Source organism: Chelonoidis abingdonii, chromosome 2, assembly GCF_003597395.2.
Source record: "Chelonoidis abingdonii isolate Lonesome George chromosome 2, CheloAbing_2.0, whole genome shotgun sequence".
Classification (NCBI taxonomy): domain Eukaryota; kingdom Metazoa; phylum Chordata; order Testudines; family Testudinidae; genus Chelonoidis; species Chelonoidis abingdonii.
The window spans coordinates 239,000,868-239,027,207 of NC_133770.1; the positions used below are offsets into that span (position 1 = coordinate 239,000,868).

Consider the following 26,340-nt stretch of genomic DNA (forward strand, 5'->3'; position numbering starts at 1 on the left):
GCTCCGGGGGGACTCCCAATACTGAGTGATTTTCTTCTTCACACTGCTGCATGGAAATAACATAAGTCCTTAAGACTTAGCCTCCTCTTGAAAGCTATTTATCGCCAGCTTAATACTCTGGTACAGCTCTTTGCCTTCTTCTATGTCTTAGGGCCGCCCCCTCTTTTCCTCCCTGCCTCTTGCAAAATCCAGCTTAGGCCAGTCCAAGTCCCTTTATGTGTGTTTCTCTTGCTCTCTCTTCGCCTGGTCCTACACTCGCATTAAACCATTTTAGCAGCATTAAACTGATTAAAGCTGCACCCGTCCATCAAAGAGGCCCTTTATATCGCTATAAAGGGCTCTTATTAAACCGGTTTCTGTACTCCTTAACTCCTCCCTGAGTAGACTAAGTCTCTTGTGTATTAGTCATTATTTGATTAGGTTTAGTGTGGCCGCACCAATCAACGGTATTGGCCCTCCGGGCATCAGTATCCAACAGTGCCCGTTGTGCATCCCGTGCTGGAACAGCCTCAATCGAATCGGAGTTCACGCTCATAGGTGAGACAGGAAAGCCCTGCAACTTTGAATTTCATCCTGTTTGCCCAGCGTGGAGCTCTAGATCAGATGGGTGGTGGATGCTATTCCAAATCTAAAATAAGAGCTACTCAGCATTATCAGGCCTGTGAGAGATACTGGATCTATTTGCTGCATGGAGGAAAATAGGCTGTTCATCACAGTCAGTTAACAAGAGACGATATGAACTGAACTGCATTGGAAAATTAATTATCTGCACGGGCTATGATATCAGAGTCCACAGCCAGGCAGTGCGTGTGACAGCGTAACGGAAGGCAAAGATCAGAGTGACGCTCATGGAGGGAGAGAGTGGTGGTACTGACGGTACCCTCAGCTATCCACATGTCCACCGATAAAGGCATTTGTGTCATTCTTGGCTGAGCTCCCTAATGCCTGTAGGGTTCAAAACACATTGTCTGGGTGGTTCAGGGTATAAATGTTTGTCAATTTACATTCCCCTCCCCCCGTGAAGAAAGGGGAAAAAATCGTTTCTTGACTTTTTTATATGTCACCCTATATCACTGCATGCTGCTGGTAGTGGCGGTGCTGCAGCACTGAATACCGAGCACCTCTCCCCTTCCCTCCTGGTGGCGATGGAAGTCGTAAAAGGACGGATAGCCCATCCTCTCATCATCCCGTGAGTGCTCCTCGGCTCAGATGAGTCAGCTGGGAGTGCTTGGGTAAAAATGGAAGACTCCGTCATACCTGGTAAGATTGGGGTAAAAACAAAGAAAAACGGCCCTTTTGGTTAACCGAAATCCCCTTTTTTCAAAAAATCCCACTAAAGGTAAACCCCTTGGGGGGCTGAGTCCATTGGCCCCCTGCACCCCCCTTTCAATGTCTAAAGAAAAGGATTCTGTACTGCCTGGACATCATAGCAGCAGGAGGCTGGGCTCCTCTCCCCACTACTGTTAATGTTCCTGCCTGGACTATCATAGCAGCTGAAGGCTGGCTCCCCCCAATCTTTATGCTCACTAAAAAAGTCAGTGTTTTCTTATTGCCTGCATTTTTTTACTCATCACACAATGTGGGGACATTGCCAACGGTAGCCAAGGAAGTCGGGAAGAAGGGAAGCAACGGTGGGGTTGTTGCAGGGCACCCCTAGAAATGGCATACAGCTCATCATTTTCTGCGGGATTCTGACATGGAGCAGCTGTGCTCTTTGGTTCTCTAGTATCTTGCCCATATTCTAGGCAGGCTGACTAATTTAGAATACAACATAAAGGAGGAATGACTGGGGAGTCCATTCCCATTTTTGTCTTTGCACCCTGGGCCGACGTCAGCGAAGATCAGCCAGGAGCACCTATGACAGCAGCAGATGATACAGAAAACTGAAATAACCGTCATCTCATCGCCAATTTACAATGGCACAGCAGACAGTACAGAAATGACTGTAAACCCATCTCTGCTACCTTGCAAAGGCAAATGAAGCTGTTGTGTAGCGCTGCAGTACGCACCTCTGTCAGTGGGCATCCAGTAAACACCATACGGTGGACGGTGACAGTGACAAGACGATCCAGGGAAAAAAGGCACGAAATGATTGTCTGTTGCTTAAGGGGTGGAGTGACGCATTTACGATCGGCCACCTGTTTTTGCACCATCATGCATTGGGATCTCAACCCAGAATTCCAATGGGCGGGGGAGACTGCGGGAACTATGGGATAGCTACCCACAGTGCAACACTCCAGAAATCGACGCTAGCCTCGGTACATGGACGCACACAACCAAATTATTATGCTTTGTGTGGCTGCGTGCACTCGACTTTATACAATCTGTTTTACAAAACCGGTTTATGTAAAATCGGAATAATCCTGTAGTGTAGACGTACCCTTTGACAGTTCTGCTTTATCTTTCTCTCAGCCTGTGCAGACCCCTCTTTATCAGCTTTGGGACTTTGTCTGGAAGGTATTTGTGCTTGCCCCAGACCTGTTTCTTCTGCAGAGTTCCCTACATAGAAATCTCTCACCACCATCTTCCATTGTCAAAGACGTTCTTCTCCAGTTCCCCGGCTGCTCCCTCCCTTCTAGATTATTCTCTCACTCTGTGCTCCAGAGTCAGCAGGCTCCACTCTCTGCTTCAAGAATCCTCCCTATTTCTGCAGTGTAGCACACCTATCAATGGACTGAAAACAACACAACACTACATTTCTTGCAATCCCAATGCCTATTCTTGGTTGCTCAGTCAGCCCATTGCATCCATATATCTTAAGGGGATGGTGTTAAATGGAACATGAACCTCAAAAAGATCTGTCCCAGCAGAAAGTCTACACTCAGGGTGTTTGAATGAGTAAAAACATTCTCAAACATGCATTCCTACAATCCTAAATCATAATTTAAAATGGTCAAAAAATGGAATTTCCACTCCATGGGAAATTCAGAGATTTCAAAACTTGGTTTTGCCCTAAATCAGGACAAAAAAGTTGAAATCTCAGAATTTTTCCGTACACAAAATACCATGACATACTTCATTTGGATTGTATCATTTCATTTGGACTTCATTGTTTTGACTAATTTACAATATAAAAGTCGAAATGATAAAGTCGAAACAAAATACATCTAAATTAGTTTGAACCTGATCAAAATGAAATGTTTAGGTAATCTCCTTTTGAAATTTTTGACAAAAATCAAGACATTCCTGCAAAACATTTTGATTTTACCAAATCAGCATTTTCTGACAGAAACTTTTAACCCGCTCTAGTCACAATCCTGTTCTGCTATTTTTATCCTTTACCGTGATCATTATAATCTCAATATACATTTGTCGCTGCTGATCAGGCAGTGGTTTCTGCAACATTTAATTTGAGCTGCATGTGCCTGTCTTGTCACTTTTTTAAAGAAATCTTGTGCCTATTTATAGTTTGTTTTTCTTCCATTCCTAGAGAATAACCCTCTTGACTGTCCTCTTTTGTCAGTGCTGATGATCCCACATTTACAATCAGAGTACCACAGCACAAGGATAGTCTGTGCACTGCAAATAAGGACATAAACTGGGCTTTCAAAAATAACTAACCACCAACCTTGTAGTTGTTGATTTCCATGTTTCAGTTTAGTGCAGCTGACTGCAGCTAATGTGTAATCATCCAATAGCATCGTATGTGCTGGAAAATACAAGCCTTTGAGGATATTGTGATGGTCAACTTTTTCTTCCACACAAAGAAAAGGAGTGGTTATATTTTTTTTCATTTGCACATCTGCCTACTGTTAGCATTGTAGGTCTGCCTGGGATGGCATGATGTCTTCTACCTTGGTAATCACAGTGGATGCACAAATTTAATCCCAGACAAGAGCAAAAATAGCAAGCAATCTGGAAACCTGCCAGGTTCTTTCATAGCACCAGCACTTGAGTATGCCAGTGCTGTATTAAGTGATTTATACATTCATGTGACTGACCTTGTGAGGTAACCTCAGTCACTTTAAAATGAATCCTTTCCAAGAGGGCAATCATGGAAATTAAAAAAAAAGATGCATGATTTAAAAATTCAAACGTTCCCTCAATGTGCTCGTTTTAGTCCTTCTGACATTTTCACTATAGCTCCACCCCTCATCTGTTCCTCCCATTCTCCCTTTTTCATCCCCCAAAATGTGGACTGGAATTATATAAAAATAGTCTTGATTGAAACTGACATTTGATTACATGGCAGAAAAAGTGGCAAATATTGCTGCACATTCTAGCACTTCTCCTACTAAAAGTAGTGCCCAATCTGCCCAGTGACAAGAACGTAGCTCATAAAATATGGCATTTTTCTTTTGACCACATAATTCTTTAGAGGCTAAGCCACAAAATTGTAATCAAAGTCATGTCTTTAATTGCTTCACTTTTGTTTGTTTGCTCAGTTCTTTGGAATGGGAATGCTGTTTGTTAATTCCAAGAGCAGGGGTTCTCAAATTGGGGGTCGTGACCCCTCGGCAGTCACAAGATTATTACCTGGGGGGTCGCGAGCTGTCAGCCTCCACCCAAAACCCCGCTTCACCTCCAGCATTTATAATAGTCTTAAATATTTTTTAAAGTGTTTTTAATTTATAAGGAGGGGTCGCCCTCCGAGGCTTGCTGTGAGAAAGGGGTCACCACTACAAAAGTTTGAGAACCACTATCCAAGAGTGTTTTTGTGTGTTGTTGCTATAGCCCACACATTACTGTACAGCACTCCTGGATACTACCTTGTCCACTTTTCCATACTCGTTTCAAGCTAATTTTAACACTGGGGCTACGAGACAGCACTGCTATGGACTGCCTCACTGCTTTTAAAGCATAACTCTCAGTGGTCGAACTCAGTAACAGAAGTCAGTGGAAATTGGCCTCAGGATTCACGAGCATAGGAACAGGATAACCCAGTAAAGCATAATATAAACAGTCATCAAATATTTAGAGAGCAGCTTAGTAATGCTGTTTGGTGTGGATGATTCTGCCAATAATTGGCAATTCACCTGAATAACTGCAAAACCCACATGGATTTTGATTTACTGTTACATTTAGAAAAGTGATTTCAAAATAATCCATGTGATTTACCCAACATGTTCCTGATGACCTAAAGAAGTGTCAAATCTTGTTTAGATCTAAACTGGGCTGCAGTAGGTTTGGTTTCCTGGCCTATCTATGTCTTGCCTTCTTATAGTAACACATTGGGTAGTCCCAGTCATGAGGGCATCATGCTAGGAGATAAGAAACTGTGAAAATGTACTGCTATTAGTTAGCTGTGTGCTATTCGTACATGTATGTGGGAATGTTCAGTAGGGGGTTGTGCTGTTACATTTGAGTTAGTGTGACAGAAATGTTATAATTTATTGTTATGGTTCCTCATGCGTCAAGGCCTCTTGTACCTAATATAACTAGAAATCTTAAAAAACATACGTAACAGGGCTAAATAAATAAATCCTACAGTTAGCACAGAGTTGAAAACAAACCACCCACCCATGTACACATGGAAGCCTGAAATTTACAAGGCACAGGAGTACTGCTGGGCCTATGCAAAGCTTCCCTGAAGTCAGTGAGGCTCTGTGTAGATGCAGCAATCCACCTGCATGTCATAAATTGCATAAATCAGAACCAATCACATACTCTTTCTTGCCCTCACAACTAGTATCGTACTTACCAAAGACACTCTCTCGAGGCCAACATCAAAGTAAAGGATCTGAAGTTCCTCCAGTCTGACAGAAGGGTGTGACACATCCTCTGTCATACATCCGGGGAAGAGCAATCCACTCCCTACCCTGTCCCCAGTGCCGGGGAGAAAAGATGGGCTTTGCAGAGTGCCCTAAAATTAACACATCTGGCCTCTGGCAGAGCAAGGAGGAAAGCGAAATCCATAGTTGAGGGTCTGAATGGAGAATGCCCTGCCAGCAGCAGCTTCATCCAATTGATAATGGTGCAGTCTGCGCGTCTTTGCTGACCAGATTCTGGTAGTGTGTGATGGGGCCTCCGATAACCAGGTTCCAAACCATCCAGGGTTTTGTTACAGCTTGGATTGAATGCACCTTTAGGTCATAACTGATGCAGATCCTCAAGAGTGTGGATAATGTGCTCCTATCATCAAACTCCACTTAATATGTGGGCACAGCATTTGGGAGTTTGCAGAGTATTAGTAGCTGCTACAGAAGGCCTGGGAAATTGCAGCAACTAAATGAGAGCCAGTAGTGACTGCTTGAGCAGCAGCAAGAGGCTTACGGCTATTGGCATCCTTGGAATCAGGATTTAAATCAGCTGGAGATGTCTGGAAGAGGGCTGGTAAATATTTTCAAATGCCTAGGAGAAGCCAAAACCAGTTTCAGAGGCTCTGCAAGACTTCATGGGGGAACCCTCGAACCCCAGCCTCCAGCACACCCCACGGGGCTGAAGCCCACAACCCAGGCATCCCCACTGGATTGAAGCCCCGAACGCTCGAGTGCCCCATGGGGCTCAAGTCCCGAGAACCATCATTGCAGCTGAAGCATGAAGCCCCGAATGTGGGGTAGAGGGAATCTAGGAAATAACCTATGAGAATTTAAACCCTCCCCATTTGTCATCTTTGCCTGCTGCTGCCTCTCTTCTTGCATTCTCTGCTGGTCTTCTGGGAGAGGAAAGCAGAGCTGAGAGCATGAAGGTCTCCCCTCACACTACCATTCTGCTTCACAGAGGCAGCATGGCCATCCCAGAGAAAAGCTAAGGTGTAGGGGCCAGTGGTGAAATGGATAATGTGTCTGACTATGGCTCGGGAGAGTGCATGGTTGACTCCTGCCTGGTTTGTGGCGTGTGCCTTCACCCCCCTTGTGACAGCCCAGCTTCTGAGCTACCCTTTGACTTCTTCGAAGCAAAAGCAAGCTCATTGTGCTCTTCAAGGGGCCACTAAAGCAAGCAACCGCATGTACACCCCTGTAGTCTATGGAGAGGATGCTCCCACTGAGACGAACGGGGAAGAAGTCTGCCCAAGGTACAAGGCTATGGAGAATTATATCCACAGTGTTTCAAGTTGGGCATCCAAAAACCAGTGTTTTCAAAAGCAGTTGTCATTTTTAAAATGTTCACTTTAGCCCTTGATATAAATACGGAAAGATGCACATACATATCGCAACTGCAAAGAGAATGCAGGTAATTTTCCAACACGTTTATCATTCCTCATGGTCACATTTCAAAATCAAAATATTCCCCTTTCATTTATGCGGAAACAAGTTGAAGGACTAAATGCAACAGAACCAATGACAGAGATTCCACTGTAATGACTCTAATGCCTTACATTCATACATAGCTCCAATGAAGGACATTTGTAATTGGACAGTTTTGTCTCTTTCCCGTAGGTGGTGGCAGTGTCTGATTATCGGCCCTGTAGGACAGAGGACTTGCTTCCAAGCCAAGTCCTATACAAAGATGTGGTGAGGAACTTTGGCAGCTTGCAGAATGAACAGGAAGGATTCTGTCCTGCCAAGCACAGTAAGTCCTCAGCTATGACTTCATTACTTTGCCATCTCTGTGCTGATTGCTCAGCACATTGTTTGACGCTGCAGCCTTCTAGTTCCATGAAGTTTTCATTAAAATGGGTATTTATCTCAAAAAATTTCTGTGCCAAAAAATTAAAAATTCTTCAAAATTCTGCATATTTTATTTGTCAAAACAACACAATAAACATGCCAGTTTGTATTATTTTGGTAATTTATTTCAAACTACCTATCAACGGCTATTTCTGTAACAATACAGACAACAAAAAAGATTCAGAAAATGTTTTTTGACAAATAGATTCCTTACTAGGCATATTAATACAAAACTCTGAGTAATAATTAATTTAAACTACAATACAGAAATGTATTTCCCACACCCCTCAAGGGCACTGTAAAGGCTTCAGGGAGTGTCCTTGCACCCCCACTCACCCACTGCTCCTCCATCCATCCTTATGTGTCCCTGCACCTCCTTCCCTCATCCCCATGTGTCCCTGCACCCCCACTCTGATACCTCTTCCCCCAACCCCATGTGGCCCTGGTCCCCCCTTCAACCTCACCTACTCAGCCTCCACCCATCTGTCCCCCCAACTAGCCCTTCTGAACCTCATACTGTGACCCCCAGCAGCCCCATGTGACCCACACTGTCCATCCCCCCATATCCTGTGCCTCCTAACCTGGCCCCTGGTGGGTGAAAGGCATAACCACAATACCTTTCTTGAAGAATGTATTTTCTGTGGAAAAAAAAGTCTGCACGGCACATGAATTCTGCACATATGCAGTGGCACAGAATTCCTCCAGAAGTACAAAACAGGTCAGTTGTTTCTGAGTAGCAGGCAAGAGAAAAATAATTTTTTTTGCCATTGTTAAAAAATGGTTGCAATTTTTTTTTTTGAACAGTTTTAAGTGCCCATGTGCTTTGCAGCAGAGTCATGAAACTTGACAGAGAGGTGGCCTGTGTATCATGAATGTGCGTTAGCCGCCCATGACAATCCACCCAAATTTGGCCAAGTTCTAAGCCTTTGAAAAAACACAGTTCACACATGATCAGTAGAGACTTCGTAGATTTCACTGAGCCTGCTCAAGCCTAACAAGGGTGCACATTCACTGTGACCATCCCCACAGTGACTGAGCATGCTCCAGCCCAGAGCTACTGGGGCTCTGGAGGACTTTCCCTGTAATGGGTACTCCAGGCCTAGTTGAGGCCAGACACTGGAACTGGTAGCAGGGAGCCTTTCTGTCCTGTGCTCTCAGTGAGCCCCCTGCATCCAGGCAGTCTGAAGGAGGCAGCATCTGATTTGAATGAAGAAGAGACAAAAGCTGGGCCAGCAAGGAGGGAAAGGAGTAGATTGAGACAAGGAGTCTGGGGATACTGGGACTAGAGGTGGGGAGAAACTGTGACTGGCATTAGCTGGGCAAGGAGACTAGGAGCTGGAAAGGGGAGGCAGGAACTAGGAGCCAATTACGGGGAAAGGGGAGGCTGGGCTGGTTGGGCAAGGACACTGGGACTGGGAGCCACTAAGGGAAATGATGGGGAACTGAGAGCCAGTTGGCTGGGAGCTGGGAAACATAGATAGGATAGTAGCTCAAGAGGAGACTGACTGGACAAGGGGACTCGGACTAGGAACCAATGAAGGGTGAAAGTGGGGAATGAGACAGATCTGAGAAGGAGCTGCAGTGTGGGGAAAGAATTGGGAGTGGCTGGGCAAAGAGATTGAGACTAGAGCCAGGGAGAGGTAGGAGGCTGGGGCAAGGAGGCAGACTTAGGCTAGGTCTACACTAGGGGGCGGCGGTCGACCTAAGATACGCAACTTCAGCTACACGAATAGCGTAGCTGAAGTCGGCGTGTCTTAGGTCGATTTACCTGGCCATGAGGATGGCAGCGAGTCGACTGCTGCCGCTCCCCCATCGACTCTGCTTCCACCTCTCCCCGTGGTGGAGTTCCGGAGTCAACGGCAGAGCAATCGGGGATCAATTTTATTGTGTCTACACTAGACAAGATAAATCGATCCCCGATAGATTGATCACTACCCACCGATCTGGTGGGTAGTGTAGACATACCCACAGATCAGATGAGGAGTTTTAGGAGTAAGACTTGGATTAAGGGACAGTAGAGGAGGGTGAGGGAGAAATCAAACAAGGAGCCAGGGGAGGGGTACTGGGACTGGCAGGCAGAGAGAGTGGGACTGAGATGAGAAGCCTGAGGAATGGGTAGGTGAGGGGAATGAGACTGGTACAAGGAGTCAGGGATGGGGAAAAAGGCAGGACTAGGAGAAGGACAGGTTGGAGGGTATGGAGCAGATTGGGACAAGCTTGTGGGAAATGGGCAGAAGTGTCTGTGTCCACCAGAACGCATTCCCCTCCAGACCCTGGAATGGAACTCAAGATTCCTGAGTCTCACCATTCCTCTGCTATCAACAAATATTTGCACTCTCACACCTCTCTAGATCTAGTCCACACAGAGGATGACAAGCTACTACTTCTATCTGTTGCTCCCTGGCTCAAATGGAGGAGATCCAACCCTACTGATGAACCACATGGGTGTCAATATGATGCCATATGATGGAATCTCTGTTTTTACTATTTCCTTTTTTTAAAAAAAATCTAGGAAAATACACACACAAAAACAATGTTAAAAGAACATTATTAAGGTAGCAAAGTGAAGCTCTCAAAAAAATGCCTGAATTGATGGAGGTGGGGGAGATGCTCTTTGCAGCTTCCTTTTTTGCCTCCACACAAGGCCATGCACAATGAAACGTGGAGTAAGGACCTGAAGGTTTGGTCCATTGTTAATAGCTACCATTGTTAATGAAGTTACCATTTCAAAAGCCAAAGAATGGGAGATTGAGTGATTTTGCCCTACCGCATTGCAAGTCTACTTTAGCTATTCCAAGTCCTCCCATTCCTGTATAACAAAAGGTAGTCAGCCCTTTTGTGATATAGATCTTTGCAACTGGCCATAGTGAAATCTAATAGGACTATTACTCTAATTACTGGCTCTTTCCACATAATCTTTTAATTACACAAAGTCCAAGGGAAAAATAATTACCAATAATAGCATCTTAATTATGCATTGCAGTGGGAATTTCTGAACAAGAGTCATCAAAGTCCTGTGATAACCAGTTGGATGGAAAATCTTCTGTAAGTAAAATTCAGTAAGACCAGCTACCTGTACATGATGTCCTTTAAACTAGCACATGAAATTCAATAGTGAGAAGTGCAAACTAATGTACACTGAAAAAAATAATCCCAACTAGATAAATGATGGGTTCTAAAATGCTCGTTACAACCAGTGAAAGTGATCTTGGCGTCACGGCAGATAGCTCTCTGAAAAACGTCTGCTCAAAGCGCAGCAGCAGTCAAAAAGACTAAGACTATGTTAGTAACTATTAGGATAGGGATAAAAAATAAGACAGAAAATATGATGAGTGCACTGTATTCACAGTGTGGGCATACCATGGATTCATATTGTGCCCAGTTCTGGTCACCCTATCTCAAAAATGATATAGTGGAACTGGAAAAGGTTCAGAGAAGGGAAACAAAGAGGATCGAGGGTATGGAACAGCTTCCATAAGAGGAGGGACTAAAAAAGATATGAGCTGTTCATCTTAGAAAAGAGATGACTAAAGGGATATATGGTAGAGGTCTATAAAACCATGAATGGTGTGAAAAAAAAGAATAGAGAATTTACTTTTTCACGCAATACAAAAATCATGTCATCTACCCGCATTTAAATTGGTCAAATTGGACTAGATTTGGAAAAGTAATGTCTGACACTTTTAATGATTGCTTCTTGGAACAACCCTAGAAAAACGCAAGGAGGAAGGTCTAGTCGTCTCAGTTTAATCCTGTGTGACACATATAAATTGGTTTAAGAAAAGTGGAGCCACTAAACAACAGTGACCACAGTGAATTAAGTCCAACATCCTCAGCAAAACTAGCCACTCTAGTTGCAGCCTGAAGCAGTGGTAGGAATACCACCTCACTCTTATCTAGCCCTTTTCATCAGTAGGTCTCCAGGTGCTTCACAAAGGAGGTCAGGGTCATTATCCCCACTTTACAGGCACAGTCAGGGCCCAATATGGAGTTGCACCCACTAACAGCAGGTGAGTAGTTGTCCCTCAGTACTGAAGAAATGATTTACCAAAAAGCAATGAAACCTACAGGGGTTTTTAGGCATCAGTCTCACAACCCTTGTTCACGCAAGTAATCCTTGCTCACAAGAGTGCATCTATAGAAGTGACTATTCATATTAGTAAGGATTATTTTGTGGTTAAGGGTTTAAAAACCTCTCCCCATAAGTCCCCAAGTAACTTGCAGTCCCCATTCATTAGAGAAATGTGTAGAAGTTTCTTAATGACCTTTTTCTTCCCCAGCAACCTTCGACATCCCCAGTCACCCATATCACAGTGAAACAGGCTGCAGCCATAGAACCAGCTACACAGGACAGTGCTTCTGCAGAAGAGTAAGTCAGTCCCCTTTCACTACATCCACCCACTCCTAGTGCAGTTCTGCCTGGGGCTTTAACGCTCTGTCTGTAAGGGAAAGCAGCAGGTGGTCCAGAGTGTAAGTCATCAGTTCACACACACATACAAAAAGTCAGTTGCAAATTACCCATGACTGGAGTAATAAATCTCAATGATCTACAGTAGATGAGTAATTAATTTTCAAAATATTTGCCTAAGGTGTTATTTTATTGATTATGCACTAGAAACCTAGGCATTTCAGATCTTAAGGCTATTTTAAGTGTGGGACATATGTCAATTTAATTTCTCTTGCTTAATCAGAAAAAAAGTTAATGATGTCTGAGTAATTATAAAAAGAACAGGAGTACTTGTGGCACCTTAGAGACTAACAAATTTAAGGTGCCACAAGTACTCCTGTTCCTTTTTGCTGATACAGACTAACACGGCTGCCACTCTGAAAGTTAATTATTTATAAACATCTAACTAGTGTGATGTCATGAGTCCAATTTACTCAAGCCAAGGTCTCCCTTAGAAAGAAAAAGAAATAGCCATGGTCATTATGTGGAGATACTGGGCCAAGTTCTGCTCTTGATTACATCCTTCAGACTCCTTGATTACATGACTTCAGACTGAAGTCATCTGCAGAATTTAGCCCAAAGCACTGAGCCACCATAAGGTGCAGTTTCCTTATATTTTCTAAATAGATAAATTATATTGAATAGAAAATGGCTACTCTGGGCCAATTGGACTCCTCATGTAAATTAATCTGTCAATCAAGTTACATCAGAGATGAATGTAGATAAATAGATTGCTATGTGGAGGCAGTAACAACCAGCCCATATTTATTCTCATCATTATTTAGACATGTCATGGGCATGCCTTTACACTCATATTATAAACCTGGGGCCTGTTCCTCTCGTGTATCTCCACTGAAATAGATGGAGCTACGCCAGTTTATATCAGCAGAGGATCTGGCTTATGGTCCCTGCTGCAGAGATCTTACAATCTAAGGATGTCACAAACACTACTGGGCCTAGTGCTTACCTGCTTACCACCAGACTTAGGAGCTGTCTACACTGGAGTTGGAGATGTGAATTTCAGCTTGAATAGGAATACCTGTGCTAGCTCTGATCAAGCTAGTGTGCTAAAAATAGAAATGAAGCCCACGGTGGTACTAGTGGTGGGAGGGTTTAGCTGTCCTGAGTATGTACCTACAGTCTTGGATAGGATATTACTCAGGGTGGTTAGCCCTTCCCACCACACACATTGCTATGACTACTCTTTATTTTTAGCAAGCTAGCTTGATCAGAACTAGCATGTGTATGTCTACTCATGTGGGAAATTACACCTCCAGCTCCAGTGTAGGCATACCCATAGTTAAGGCTAAGATTTTGTCATAGTTATTTTTAGTAAAAGTCACGGACAGGTCACGGGCAACAAACAAAAATTCAAAGAAGCCGTGACCTCTCCGTGATTTTTGCTGCTGCGGCTCCATGGCTTCCTGTGCCACTGTGTTGTCTGGGAGCTGTGGGTTCCCCCTCTGGCCATGGTGGCTGGGAGCTGCAGGGTGACCATATTCCCAAAGAGAAAATGGGACATCCCCAGCCCCTTGCCTGAGGCGTTTCCTTTCCCCCGCACAAGGCTGTTGCCCATCACTGGAACCCTGAGGGCCCCTCAGGAGTCTGTCACCTGTCGCTGAACCTTGCAGGGGGCACCTGTTGCCGGAATCCTGCCAGGGTCCTGCAGCCCCTGGAGCTGAAGCAGAGAATGTCATGGAGGTCTCTGGAGGTCACAGATTCTGTGACTTCCATGACCTCCGTGACATAAACGTAGCCTTTCCCACAGTCCAGTGTTTCCCAAACTTCGGATGCTGCTTGTGTAGGGAAAGCCCCTGGCAGGCCGGGCCAGATTGTTTGCCTGCCACGTCCGCAGGTCCAGCCGATCACGGCTCCCACTGGCCGCGGTTCACCGCTCCAGGCCAATGGGAGCTACTGGAAGCGACATGGGCAGAGGAACATACTGGCCGCTGCTTCCAGCAGCTCACATTGGCCTGGAGCAGCAAACCACGGCCAGTGGGAGCCACGATCAGTTGGACCTCAGGGGCAGCAGGTAAACAAACTTGCCCGGCCCACCAGGCACTTTCCCTAAACAAGCAGCGTCCCACGTTTGGGAAACAGTGCCATAGTCCATTGGCTTTAATGGGGTGTAGTTAACACTGTACCCATTAGTATTTTCAGGATTGGGTTGTAATGTAGGATGTGATCCCATTGGGACTGATGTCATGAGCAGGGAGGTTTGTGGAATCAAGCCTCTAGACATGACAACAATGAGGTCAAAGAGGAGTCAGAGGAAGAGGTGAGGTTTGCACAAAATACAGTCCAGCTGTTCACTCAGTTTTGCAGTGTTAGTTTCACTATTTTAATGTATTTATATTTAATCTATATTTTGCTCACTTGGGACAGAGGGTCAGTGTTGGAGAGAGTCGAAAGAACAGGAGGCTGGAAGAGGGATCTACTTATAACAAATGTAATTACATCCCAGTTTAAGCTGCTTTTTTCCTTATGTTAAAACAAGGTTATTTCAGAGTGTTTAGTTAGTCATTGAAAATACGAATGAACCTCGCAAAGGGCCACAAGAGAGAAACGTTTTGTGTGTCCTGCTTTGTTCTCTAGCCATAGACGGCACTCGAGGAAGAACACTGAGCATGACTTAACCCTCGCCCCAGAAGCAGATGCTTCTTTACCATTGACTGGCAACAATTTGTGCGGAACACCCGGCATCCTGAGGAAAATGTGGATGAAGCACAAGAAGAAATCAGAATATCTGGGGGCAACAAACAGTGCCTTTGAGGCTGACTGACAAGCCTCAGCTTTGCTTTTGCAGGATGCATATTCCTTTAGCAAGGGCAGAAGGCTTCAGGATTTCCCTAGGGTTGGATGTAACTCTGTTGATGAATATCTGAGGACATAACATTACTTGTGCTATTCAGGGCATTTGTCTAACCTGGATAGATGGAAGGGTAATGGAGATAAAAGATGAATGTGAGTTAATTCAACAGCCATATTTTACTAGAATATTTCTGATACCAGTACAGTTGTAACAGATTCCACCTTTGATTTGCTAATGCTAAAACTACTGTTGACTCATTCTGTCCTAATTAACTTAGATTCACAAAGAGAAAAGCCTACAAGACTCTTTGTATATTCCTACGAGACCTCATATCAACAACAATGTCCCATTAAAGCCGAGTCCTGTTGTTCATTTTGTACCACTGCCACCACTGAATTCACGCCCTCCCCAATGTCATTTTCTCTGAGGTACAGGAGTTAAAAACCAAACCTTAAATCAGGTACACTTTGCTGATGGACATGCACCAATACATTTTTATTCTCTTTTGATGCTTATTAGACAGGAGTAAACAAAGGGAGGGTGAGACAGAACTGAGGTTTTTTAAGCACTCAGCTCCCATTGATTTCAATGGGAGTTATGCACCTACAAATACCTTTGAGGGTCTGGGCCTGATTGACTTCCAGGTGCACCTTTACTGAAACTCTGATCCATGACAAATGATCAATCTATTAAAGCAGCAAAGAATCCTGTGGCACCTTATAGACTAACAAACGTTTTGGAGCATGATGCATCTGACGAAGTGGGTATTCAAAGGTGCCACAGGATTCTTTGCTGCTTTTACAGATCCAGACTAACATGGCTATCCCTCTGATATTTGACAGTCTATTAAAATTTCCTGTCCAGATCAAACTGTACCAACAATGGAACATCAAATGCAGACACTTTGTTCTGAAGAACCTGCTCAAGTGCTAGGTATAATTGTAATATGTAACTTTGTGCTGCAGAAAATTTCCCCATGTGCCTGAGATGCTAGGAGGCAAGAAAGGATGTGTAGATTGCAAAACTGGACTACTCAGTAAAGTAGGTTTGTTCTCAAGAGGCCTGATCCAATAAGCCAGTGTTTCTCAACCTTTTTGATACCAAGGACCAGCTTCCTGCCTTCCTAAACTGCATCAGGGAGATCACAGGAACCAGCGCCAGTCCACATGCCGGTCATTGAGAAACACTGCTATAAGCTAATGATTTTAATGCGATTGCTCAAATGGAGGGAAATTGCTGACTATGCATTTCTCGCAGTTTAGGAGCTGCCAACCTTGTTTCCTTTTCTCTGTCTCAGAGGAAAATATGCAAAAACTGAAAGAATGACAAATCCTGGGCACAATCTTGCAGCCCTAAATCACATGAATATTCCTACTGCTTATTGCAGGATCAGGTCCTTCATTTGCCAGAATGAAGGGATTTAAATTTGTCCCAGTGCAGGACTCCAACACAATTTTATCTGACGCGTACCTCCCTGTGAACAAAATGAACACCTACAAGGATGAGCTTTTGCATCTCAATGCTCATCTCTTAATGCTCTAAGACTTACATTTAAATAAAAAGTTGTACAAATGTGTTCATAACTCTACACTTTAAAAAATATTTCTACAAGCATCTCTTGTGAGGCAAGCTAGAGGCAGCCTAGAGTCTCAGAGTCAGAAAGTGATCAAAAGATGATGTCAAATTGCCAGCAATATGTGATCAGACTATTCCTAATAAAGGAAATGTGACAGCTGAAAAGTAAGACACATGTCCCCACTTGTATTTGTTAGAGGAAAAATGTCCTCTGTTTTTTTAAATCTTTGAATGACTCCTACAGCCAGAGGCTAAAATAAGGTGGTGCAAGGGATTGTGCAACTCCCCTCCTCTGTCTTGAGCTAGCATCTCTGCCCCACCCCACCCAGCTCCTCCTCAGCTAATGTGGTAAGAGCTCCCCATTCTTTTTAGGGCCATCCAACCTAGAGGGTACCAATATATAGATCAAGTTTACTAAGCCATCAGCAAACTGGTCAAATCCATCACACCTATTGTCTTTAAGATGTATGAGAGACATGGAGCAGCTTGAAAGTGCTTGTTAAAAACTGTCTACCGAGCTGTTTCCTTTTCAGCAGATAGACAGATCCCACTCCAGGGTCTCATATCAAGCTTCAATAGTGAGAAACTAGACCTTCATAATGTACCTCTGCTATCCAGTGCACTTGGCCTCCCTCACAGCTGCGTCCTTTAGAAAGATGTGCTGAATTGCTCCAGAAAACCTTTGAAAATCATTGTTTAGAAACAATTCCGCCTAACGTCATTTTCTTTCTTGCATTTCTCTTTGCTTTTTCTTTCTTATGTAACCCTTCTGCCTCTCTGAGTTGGCAGCAACAAGGGCCAGGTTCAGTATCCAGGGGTTCCGTTTCAATAACACCATCCATACCCGGCTCGAGCCCCCACCCAGTGACCTGGGACACTTACATACCACACCCTCCTGGGCGCCTCTAGGAGGCAATACTTCCCCTCTCGCAAGCACGGAGTCTGAGTGTAGCGAAATCTTTTTAATAAAGGAAGGAATCAATGTGGCATCCCATTGGAGAAACACCACAAACAGAGTTATAACACAAACCATAACCACCCCCCCAAGTACATTTGGCAATGTCCTTTCCCCCTTAGGGTCTTAAGTCCAATCACTCCAAAGTCCAACAACCCAAAAGTCTCTGGTCAATGCCACCCCAGAATTCAAGAGTCTATCTGTAGAGGTCCCTCCCCCCAGCCTGGGTGAAAGGGGCACCTTACGTGGTCCAGGGCCAACTGCCCTGCCTCTCCGTGGGTTCTGCTTCCGCCTTCTCCACGAACTGCTCCGCCTTACCAGCCGCTCAACTCTGCTCCTCCGGCCGTCCTCACAAACTGCTCCGCTCCACCAGCTGCCTCGTGAGCTGCTCCAGTTGTCCCAGCAAACTGCTCGGCTCCGCTCGCTCTGTGGGCTGCTCCACACGCCCCACAGCTACTCCGCTCTGCCAGCCGCTCCATTCCACCAGCTGTCCTGTGGTCCGCTCCAGCCATCCCCATAAACTGCTCCACTCCGCCAGCTGCTCTGTTCCACAGTATAGCTTCAGGCTCCCCCACTAGTTAGCACAGCACTCAGTGCTCCCAGCTCAGTAATTTCAGCTCTTTTGTGATTTCAGCTCTTAGTGATCTCAGCACATAGTAGGGGAGCCCAGTGCTAGTGCACCATTAGCCCAAAGTGAGTTCAGCTCAGCAACCTGTATCTAGAGTCTTAAGGGAATAAAAAATCAACTCTGACATTCCACAGTGGAGAGAGGAGGGGGTGCAACTGGTGCTTCTAGCGCCACAAGGAGCCTGCACCACCAGGCACAAATACCTGTCCCCAACCTCTCTCTCCTCACTGGATTTTGGAACCCATGTCCCTTGTCTAGCAAGTACCACCCAACTGAGGTTGAGTCATTTCTGTCGCAAAGTAGTCCCACAGCTCGGCAGTTTGGGATGGGGTAGGCGTGCCTATGCAAATATTTGAGATTTCACATTCCAGACATTCTTTCCACACTTCCCATAACTCACCACCAGATGTCAGGGTACAGCTCATCCTGACTCTGCTTACATCTACTAAAGGCAAAATGCTTTCTTGTCCAGTATCCACCCACGGACCCAGTCCAGAAGTGTGGATCCCCAACATGGGAAAGAGGCAGATTTCTCTGCATGCTCCACATAAGATGTAAAGACAGCCTCTAGCCCTGCCTCAAAAGACCCAGACTCTCCCCATGTTTTCTGCTGAAATAGGATAGTAGCCAGGTATTAAAGGGATGGGTTGCCAGGCAGTGCAATGGGAGAAGGCATCTAATGCTGAATGAAGGGAGACATCTCCAGTGCTGATGTCTGTGGCTGAACATTGCTGCTGAGCAACTTATTCACAGAAAGACCTGCAGCAGTTAATGCTACAGAAGTTCTGTAAACCAGAGAGGAGCATCCTAGCTGGAGTACTGTAGCAGTGACCCTAGCCTCTGAGCCATACCCTAGATGCCTGTGCTTGGGGCCGTGCAGGAGTTAGATCGGGGGCCATGGCTGTGGAGGAGCAGAGCTATTGCCAATTGCTCAGGAAAGATGAGTGCAGTCTCACCAGCAGAGGATGCCATTAGCATTTAGCCTTCAGGAGATTTGTATGGAAACAAGCTTTATTCTGCAAAGGCACATCCACTTTGTAAAGCGTCTCGTGCACTGGGAGTGCTGCACACCTAAACTGTAACACTCCTGGGGCATTATAACCCACCTGAAGTCAAAATCCTCTGTGACCACACTTGGTTGCAGTTTAAACAAAAGATCAGGATGATTTCTGCTAAGGGAGGGAAGACAGGAACAGATTAATAATTTAACATGATTATACTCTTCTAGGGACTGATCAGATGATCACCCTGCAATCCTGTTGACCTCAGTGGGAGCTGAGGGGGCTCAGCACCTTGCAGGATCAAGCCATTAATGCAACACCCTGAAAAATAAAAAAAAGAGGATAAAAGAGAAACAACGATAACTTATTTTGAAAACAGAACTATTGCCACTAGGACTGTTTCCCAAGTTTTTCCACGAGACACCAGCAGCTCTTCAGTGATTTCCCCATCTCGCCGCTTCCCACAATTACCTAAGCTGTGCACATGGAAGCGCTATCATAGGCCCCAGCAAGCATACACATGCTTAATTGTATCCATTGAGCTCAACAAGACCACTCAGCTGCATAAAGTTAAGCACGTGCATACGTATTTGCAGGCTCTATGTCTATCAGCTCCCCTTTTTTCGGTCTAGTCTGTTTAAATTGAGCCAAACATAACAACAAAAACCACCTCACTAGTAACAACAGACTAACAGGACGTGGGGAAACAGAGAGGGCTAATGCTTGCATATCTGGTAACCTGACCCATACAACTCCATGACGTTAGCCCCTAATCCAAAGCATCAAACATATCTATTGAAAGGTCTATTTTTTAGCATTTGGATCTGTTAAATAGCAGCTGTAAGCAGTATGGGAAGAGGGGGATGGGGAAGAAGAGCTAAAACATGTTGTATCTAACAGTCACTGTATCTTGAAATGTGTTGTATTTATGTTCTCTTTTAAATTTGTAACTGCAATCTGTGTGACAGTGGGAGACTGACAGTGTAAATTATTTAATTTGTACTCCAAAAGTTACTGTGGTGATTTCTTGTATCATAGCAAGTATCTATTTTATTGATTGAAATAAAGTATGTCCTCTTCATCCAAAATAAAACAAATAGGTAGCACATGGCAGCATGTGGGTCTTGATTATTTTACAAAAAAAATGTATTCCTTTCTTGGAAAATACAGGCAACTCTTGGGGTACCTTAGATCAGGAGTTCTCAAACTGTGGGTTGGAACCCCAAAGTGGGTCACGACCCCATTTTAATGGGGTCACCAAGGCTGGTGTTGGTGCTGGGCCCCAGCAAGTCTGAAGCCCAAGCCCCACTGCCCAGGGCTAAGGTTACATGCCCCCCACCCAGGGCAGAAGCCCTTGGGCTTCAGCTTTGCCTCCCCCTCTCCCTCCTGCCCAAGTAAGATAAGTATTATCCTCTCCATTCAAGAGATGAGGAAAACCAAGGCAAAGATTTCCCAGTGTCCCACAAAGACTGTGGCAGAGTACAGAACTCCTGGTTCTGTGCCTTAACCTTAATAAAGCATAACAAGCTGTGCTGAACCACAAAACAATCCGTGGCCTCAATCCTACAGTCAGATCCACCAGCATGGATATCATATTGAGACGGGGGTCCCATGCTAATGGTTTTGTCTGCAGGACTGGTGCTTCAGGATGTAACAGAAAATGAAAATCTCTATTTTTTGACATCTCACAACTTGGACTTTCTGAGTGAATTCAGCATGACCGGCTTCATCTTTCAGTCTAGCTACCTTTATCCCAGACAGCTTCAGTTAAAACTTATTTTCATTAGCAGTGCTTCAAAGATTTGCAGAGCCTTAGGACAATATGGGTGGGGTCTACATTTAGAATGTCTTAGATGGAGTTTTCTTTCAATGAATCATTTCAAGCCACAGGTTTCAATTTTTCCAGGACATTTGGCTTTTTCTAGGAATTCAGTTGACTACGTAATTTTTCAGTTTGGTAACAATACCAGCATGTGTGCAGTACAACATATGAATTTCCAGATGGACAATATACAGAAAAAAGGTTAAAATGCCCAAGTACGTCAGCTTCAGTGCATTAATACAGGGGATTATAAAGCAGCAAGAAAAATGTATGTGCTATTTTGTCCAGCAATTGAAAGTCAGTATTTTTTTTTTCATTTTCAGGGAACTGGGGCCTAGTTTTTCATCACTACTTCATAATATTTAATTTTGAAAATGGGCTATTGCTCATGAAAATTTGCATAACTTATTTGCGTATCACTGCTGAAATAAACTATATTGCTAGCAAAGCTGGGAAGTTATCTCAACGTTTTTGTCCACAAGCATTAGCTTGAATAAAATCTTAAATTTGCTTTGCCTACTACCTAGCTTCCTCTTTTATGTTCATTTTATGACTACTCTAGTGAATGAGTAGTCATCCTGCCACGGTCACAGGAACAGCACTGTTTGGCGAAATTGTGACAAATAGGTGCAGAAAGTTAAAAATTAACTCAAACATTTGTACCATAACTCTAATTTCCAGCAGTGACACGCAGCCAGTCAAAAACCAGCTATACCACCACCTTACCTATGAGACACTATGTGTCCAGACACTGTGTGTCCAGACACTATGAACAGAGCTCAAATGTCCCATATCAAACACTTGCACAAAGAGCTACTTGTGAACACTCCAGACTATTATATGTAAAAAATATAATAAAGTCAAATGATATTTGAGAAAAATCATAAACTTTTTGTGACCAGTCCAAAAATAAAAGAAAGAAGCTAAATTAACATACTAAATTATTCATTACAAATTATTGGATCAGGTCCAACTTTTAGGCTTAAACACCGCTTGAATGCTGACTCCTATTTAAATTAACAGGCGTCTCATTAAAATGAGGAACTAAAATTGGAGGGTAGGGGAGAACACCAACCACCCTGTAAAGTTAACAGAGTGACACAACTCACAAAACCAAGGGAGCTGCAGCTGAGCTTATAAACAGAGCAGTTCAGCACTATACTGTTTCTTGTCTGTTCCCAGGGGACAGGTTGTCTTAGTCACAAAAGACGACATCACTGTTAGTACCTTTGTTGGTAGGCTCAGCACACTGACCAAGACCTGAAGACTTGATCTGAAGCCCACTGAACTCTGTGGAGATTGTCAGGCCCTGAATGCCCTGGTTTGCGTCGGATACTGAGTGAATATTGAACATCAATTGTACATTCACCTGCAAGTTCTGCCTAAGTACTTTGTTGACACTTTATTTTTAGACTAACATTTTCCTGCTACCTAGTCACATTTTGTATCAGGGTGAAATGGCAAATGGCAACACTCGCCCGACGCCTCCCTCTTCTAGGTTGTGCACTGAACTGTGTAACAGAAAAAGGGTGCACAAGACAATTGCAAGTGCACAAATACCCTACCTCACATGATGAACTGTGCACTTTTTAAATGTAGTGCACCTCAAAGGAAACTTCACTTGCTTAGTTGAGTGTAACTAAGCAGAGAGTTGACATTTCATAAACAAAACAGCTCTCTAAGGCATTTCCTGCTAGCCTCTTGTGCCAGTGAAAGCAAGGTAGACCTCAGGAACCAATGACATCATTGTCAAACCAGTTGTCCTAGTAACAAGAATCACTAAATATACAGTAAATGCTTCATAAAACACTCTCTAGTTGAACTTGGCAGTTTAGGTCTAATTTTGGTGCATTTTCATTTTATGGTTAAATTATTACAGAGCAGGGTGCCAGCTCTGCTATAGTTAAGGTGAAGACCAACTTTCTGTTTAAAGTGTGACTCTGTGCTCTACAGTCTGCACAGTCAGAGTGCCTTGAAGTTTTGTGTGCCTCATGAAGTCGGGGGGGGGGGATGGTCACTGATTCAAATTTTGAGCCATTTGAACAGTGCCATGAGAATGCCTGTTCTCACTTTCAGGTGACATTGTAAGCATAAAGTGGGCAGCATTATGTAACGCCCCCTCTCCACCTGGTTACCTTCTTTAATGCCAGTCTGCTAACAGGTTTTGATGGACAGGTCTGGGTTCTTCTGGATCCCGCCACTCACTCAGCAGGGTGTATCTTCTTTATTTTTCCCCATGAATTTATTTGGCAGTGCCTCCACCCCCCTCGCTCCTTCCAGGCAGGGTCACCAGGGCAGCTTGGGAGAAAAATTCTAACCACAAGGTAATCTCCACTTACTTGCCAGATAGTTGGGAAACTCCCAAGAAATAACACAAATACATACAAAATATTCAACCCAGTAATTATATTGAACAGGAGACAAATAAGAGGGTCACTGGTGCCCACGCTGATAATACCTGTGACTTTCCCCAGTCACGTGACCTGATGTAGCAAATGTAGGATTAGTGTCCCGTTGGTACGCGTACTTTGTTGCGGCCCTTGATGACCTATGACCAAGATGTCTTCTCTGCAGTGGTTTAGCAGTGTGGCTGACTGGGTTCAGGTCAGACTAAAGGACTCACAAGTGGGGGGAGGTGGGAAGTCCCTCCACAGGTTTAATACACAGCAGGTTATAAAATCCTCAGATTCTTACTCCCTGGCTTGAGGACACAGTTCAGGGAGTAAGGAGTCCCCAAAACAATTTCCCTGACTAACTAAAAGATGGTGCACTCACAAACTCCATGAATGATGCTCAGGTTCAGCGATCACTCTGGACGCCTCAGTCACTGCAATGTCGGTCCTACCCCAATGTCCAGACACACACACAGCAGGAAGCAGCCCTGGAGCAGCAGACAGAGCTGAGGTGACCATGTGATGACTGGTCTCACCTAGGGAGTTGGAGGGCTAACTCAGCCTGGCTGGAGAAGTTTCCCAGCAAAACTCTACAAAGTGGGAATCATCAGTGGAGAGGGAAATGCCCAGCTGAGGGATCTTTCTTTCAGGTTCCTAGAGGCCTGTTCTAAGGATGAACCCTGCACTGAGGCCTGGGACTCACCAGCTCCCCACACAGCCAGTCCTGCCTTTGCCCTGGCTGGCTCCAGACTGCCTCAAAAAATGGCTGCTCCCCTTTTCTGAGCTACCTGGGAAGGGCATCTCACTCCCTATTGGTTTCCAGGCAGACTCTGAGTCTGCCTTAGCTCCCCCTCCCTTCCAGAGACACTGTGCATCAGGACAGTGTACAGACAGAGCTCCAGGAATCTAGGTAATCTCCTTGGGGGTTACAATTAGCTCCTGCAAACGTAAACAGATTTGTCTGTCTGAGCAACTGACTGAACAAGAAGTAGGACTGAGTGGACTCGTAGGCTCTAAAGTTTTACATTGTTTTATTTTGGAATGCAGTTATTTTTGTACATATCTACATTTGTAAGTTCAGCTTTCATGATAGAGATTGCACTACAGTATTTGTATTAAGTGATTGAAAAATACTATTTCTTTTATTTTTGCAGTGCAAATATTTATAATAAAAATAAATAAAGTGAGCACTGTACACTTTGTGTTCCATGTTATAATTGAAATCAATATATTTGAAAATGTGGAAAACATCCAAAAATATTTATATAAATGGTATTCTATTATTATTTAACAGCTCAATTAATCACAATTAATTTTTTTAATTGCTTGACAGCCCTAGTTTGAACCTTAGCAACAGAAACAATAGCTCATGCCCATCTCAGGTAAGGCCATGTATACGCTACAGTTACGTCGACTTAAGTTACGTCAGTGCATTGACAGAGAGAGTGTTGCATCATGGGTAGCTACTCACTATACAACTCGCCACCCTCTGCTGCTGGGAGCTCTGAGAATGGATCACAGTGCATCATGGGGGCATGCTCATCATCCCATGATGCAATTCTTTCCATCTCATCATTCCATGGGCTTCTGACTACATTTTGTGCCATTTTTCAACAGCCCTTGTTAACTGTGTGCCTACTCTCTCTGCCTGAAAGCATGGCTCCTGAACTGCTGACTAATCTGATGATGAGCATTATGAACACAGCCCAGCTGGTCGTGCAGTATTTCATGAATTGCGAATCAGAAAGTGAATCAGTGGCATCTGCCCTGCTGCGTGCCATGGAAAGAAATAATTCAAGATTACTGTTGGCAGTCACAGAGCAGCTCCACACGGTGGACCGATGGTACTAGGCTCGGAAAACAAGCATCAAGTGATGGAATTGCATTGTGATGCATGTACGGGGTGACAAGCAGTGGCTTTAGAACTTTTGGATGTGCAAATCCACCTTTCTGGAACTGTGTGTGGAACTCCCCCCAGCACTGAAGGAGCAGAATGAGAGCTGCCTTCACTGTGGAAGATTGAGTGGGGATCGCTGTGCGGAAGCTAGTAACTCCAGACTGCTACTGGTCAGTTGTGAATCAGGTTGGAGTTGGAAAGTCCATGGGCGGTAGGAGATGAAGGCATGCGGTGATGCAAGTGTGCAGGGCCATTACTCACCTCCTGCTATGAAGGACTGTGACTTTCAGTAATGTGCAGGAAATACTTGATGGCTTTGAAGCAATGGGATTCCCTAACTGTGGCATGGGTGATAGGTAGAACGCATATCCCAATTTTGGCCCCAGGCCATCTTGCGAGGGAGTATATCAGCTAGAAGGATTACTTCTCTATGGTCTTGCACGCACTTGTGGGTCACCTGGGCCGTTTCACTGACATCAATGTCAGTTGGTCAGGAAAGGTGTATATCTTTAGGAACACTGGCCTGTATAGAAAGCTGCAAGCAGGGACTTTCTTTCTGGACCAGAAGATTCAAAGAGGGGATGTGGAAATGCCAGTTGTGATCCTGGGAACCCAGCCTACCCCTGGCTCTCGTGGCTCATGAAGCCTTACACCAGAAACCTAGACAGCAGCAATGAGCGCTTCAACAACAGCCTCAGCAGGTATTGAATGACCATTGAATGTGTCTTTGGATGATTAAAAGGTCACTGGTGCTGCCTTTTTGGCAGGTTAGACCTCAATGAGAAAAAAAATATTCTGATGGACATTGCAGCCTGCTGTGCTCTACGTAACATTTGGGAAGCAAAGGGGGGAAAGCTTCCCCAGGGGGAGAGCACTGAGGTGGCTACTGATTTTGAGCAGTCAGATACGAGAGCCATTAGAGAGATACAGCAGGTAGCTATTTGAATAAGTGAGGCTTTGAAGGAGCATTTTGACAATGATTCCCAGTAATGTGTGTGTATGTGATGCTTTCGGCCAGGCAATGTTTGCTTGTCACCTTGAATTATCCCGGTAGTGCTTGATTCCTGAGCATTAATAGCACTGAGCAAATATTCCTGTTCTAGCCACTGTGTTTGAATGTTAGCACTGATGGACGTATGTATGACATAAATAAAGACTTATTTTATTTCAAAGACTAAAGTTTAACAGTAGGACAAAACAAGAATTTTGTGAAACAGAGGACATGGTAATGAAGAACATTCTCTGGGTTATGGCTCTCAA

The 26,340-nt window shown here is 44.4% G+C and overlaps 1 protein-coding gene and 1 long non-coding RNA gene across 2 annotated transcripts in view; one reads left to right on the forward strand and one right to left on the reverse strand.

Annotated features, from left to right (window-relative positions):
* The window catches only part of LOC116822871 (uncharacterized), a 22,852-nt gene extending 19,068 nt beyond the window's left edge, over nt 1-3,784 (reverse strand). Inside the window, exon 1 of the long non-coding RNA XR_004373262.2 lies at nt 3,569-3,784. This is a non-coding gene — a long non-coding RNA (uncharacterized LOC116822871). The remainder of the gene's footprint in view (nt 1-3,568) is intronic.
* Nucleotides 1-15,057, forward strand: part of VXN (vexin) — a 23,689-nt gene extending 8,632 nt beyond the window's left edge. Inside the window, exons 3-6 of the mRNA XM_032777033.2 lie at nt 7,320-7,452; nt 10,534-10,595; nt 11,831-11,919; nt 14,593-15,057. Of these exons, the coding sequence (XP_032632924.1) occupies nt 7,320-7,452; nt 10,534-10,595; nt 11,831-11,919; nt 14,593-14,779 (471 nt within the window). The 3' untranslated portion in view covers nt 14,780-15,057. The remainder of the gene's footprint in view (nt 1-7,319; nt 7,453-10,533; nt 10,596-11,830; nt 11,920-14,592) is intronic.
* The last annotated feature ends 11,283 nt before the right edge of the window (nt 15,058-26,340 follow it).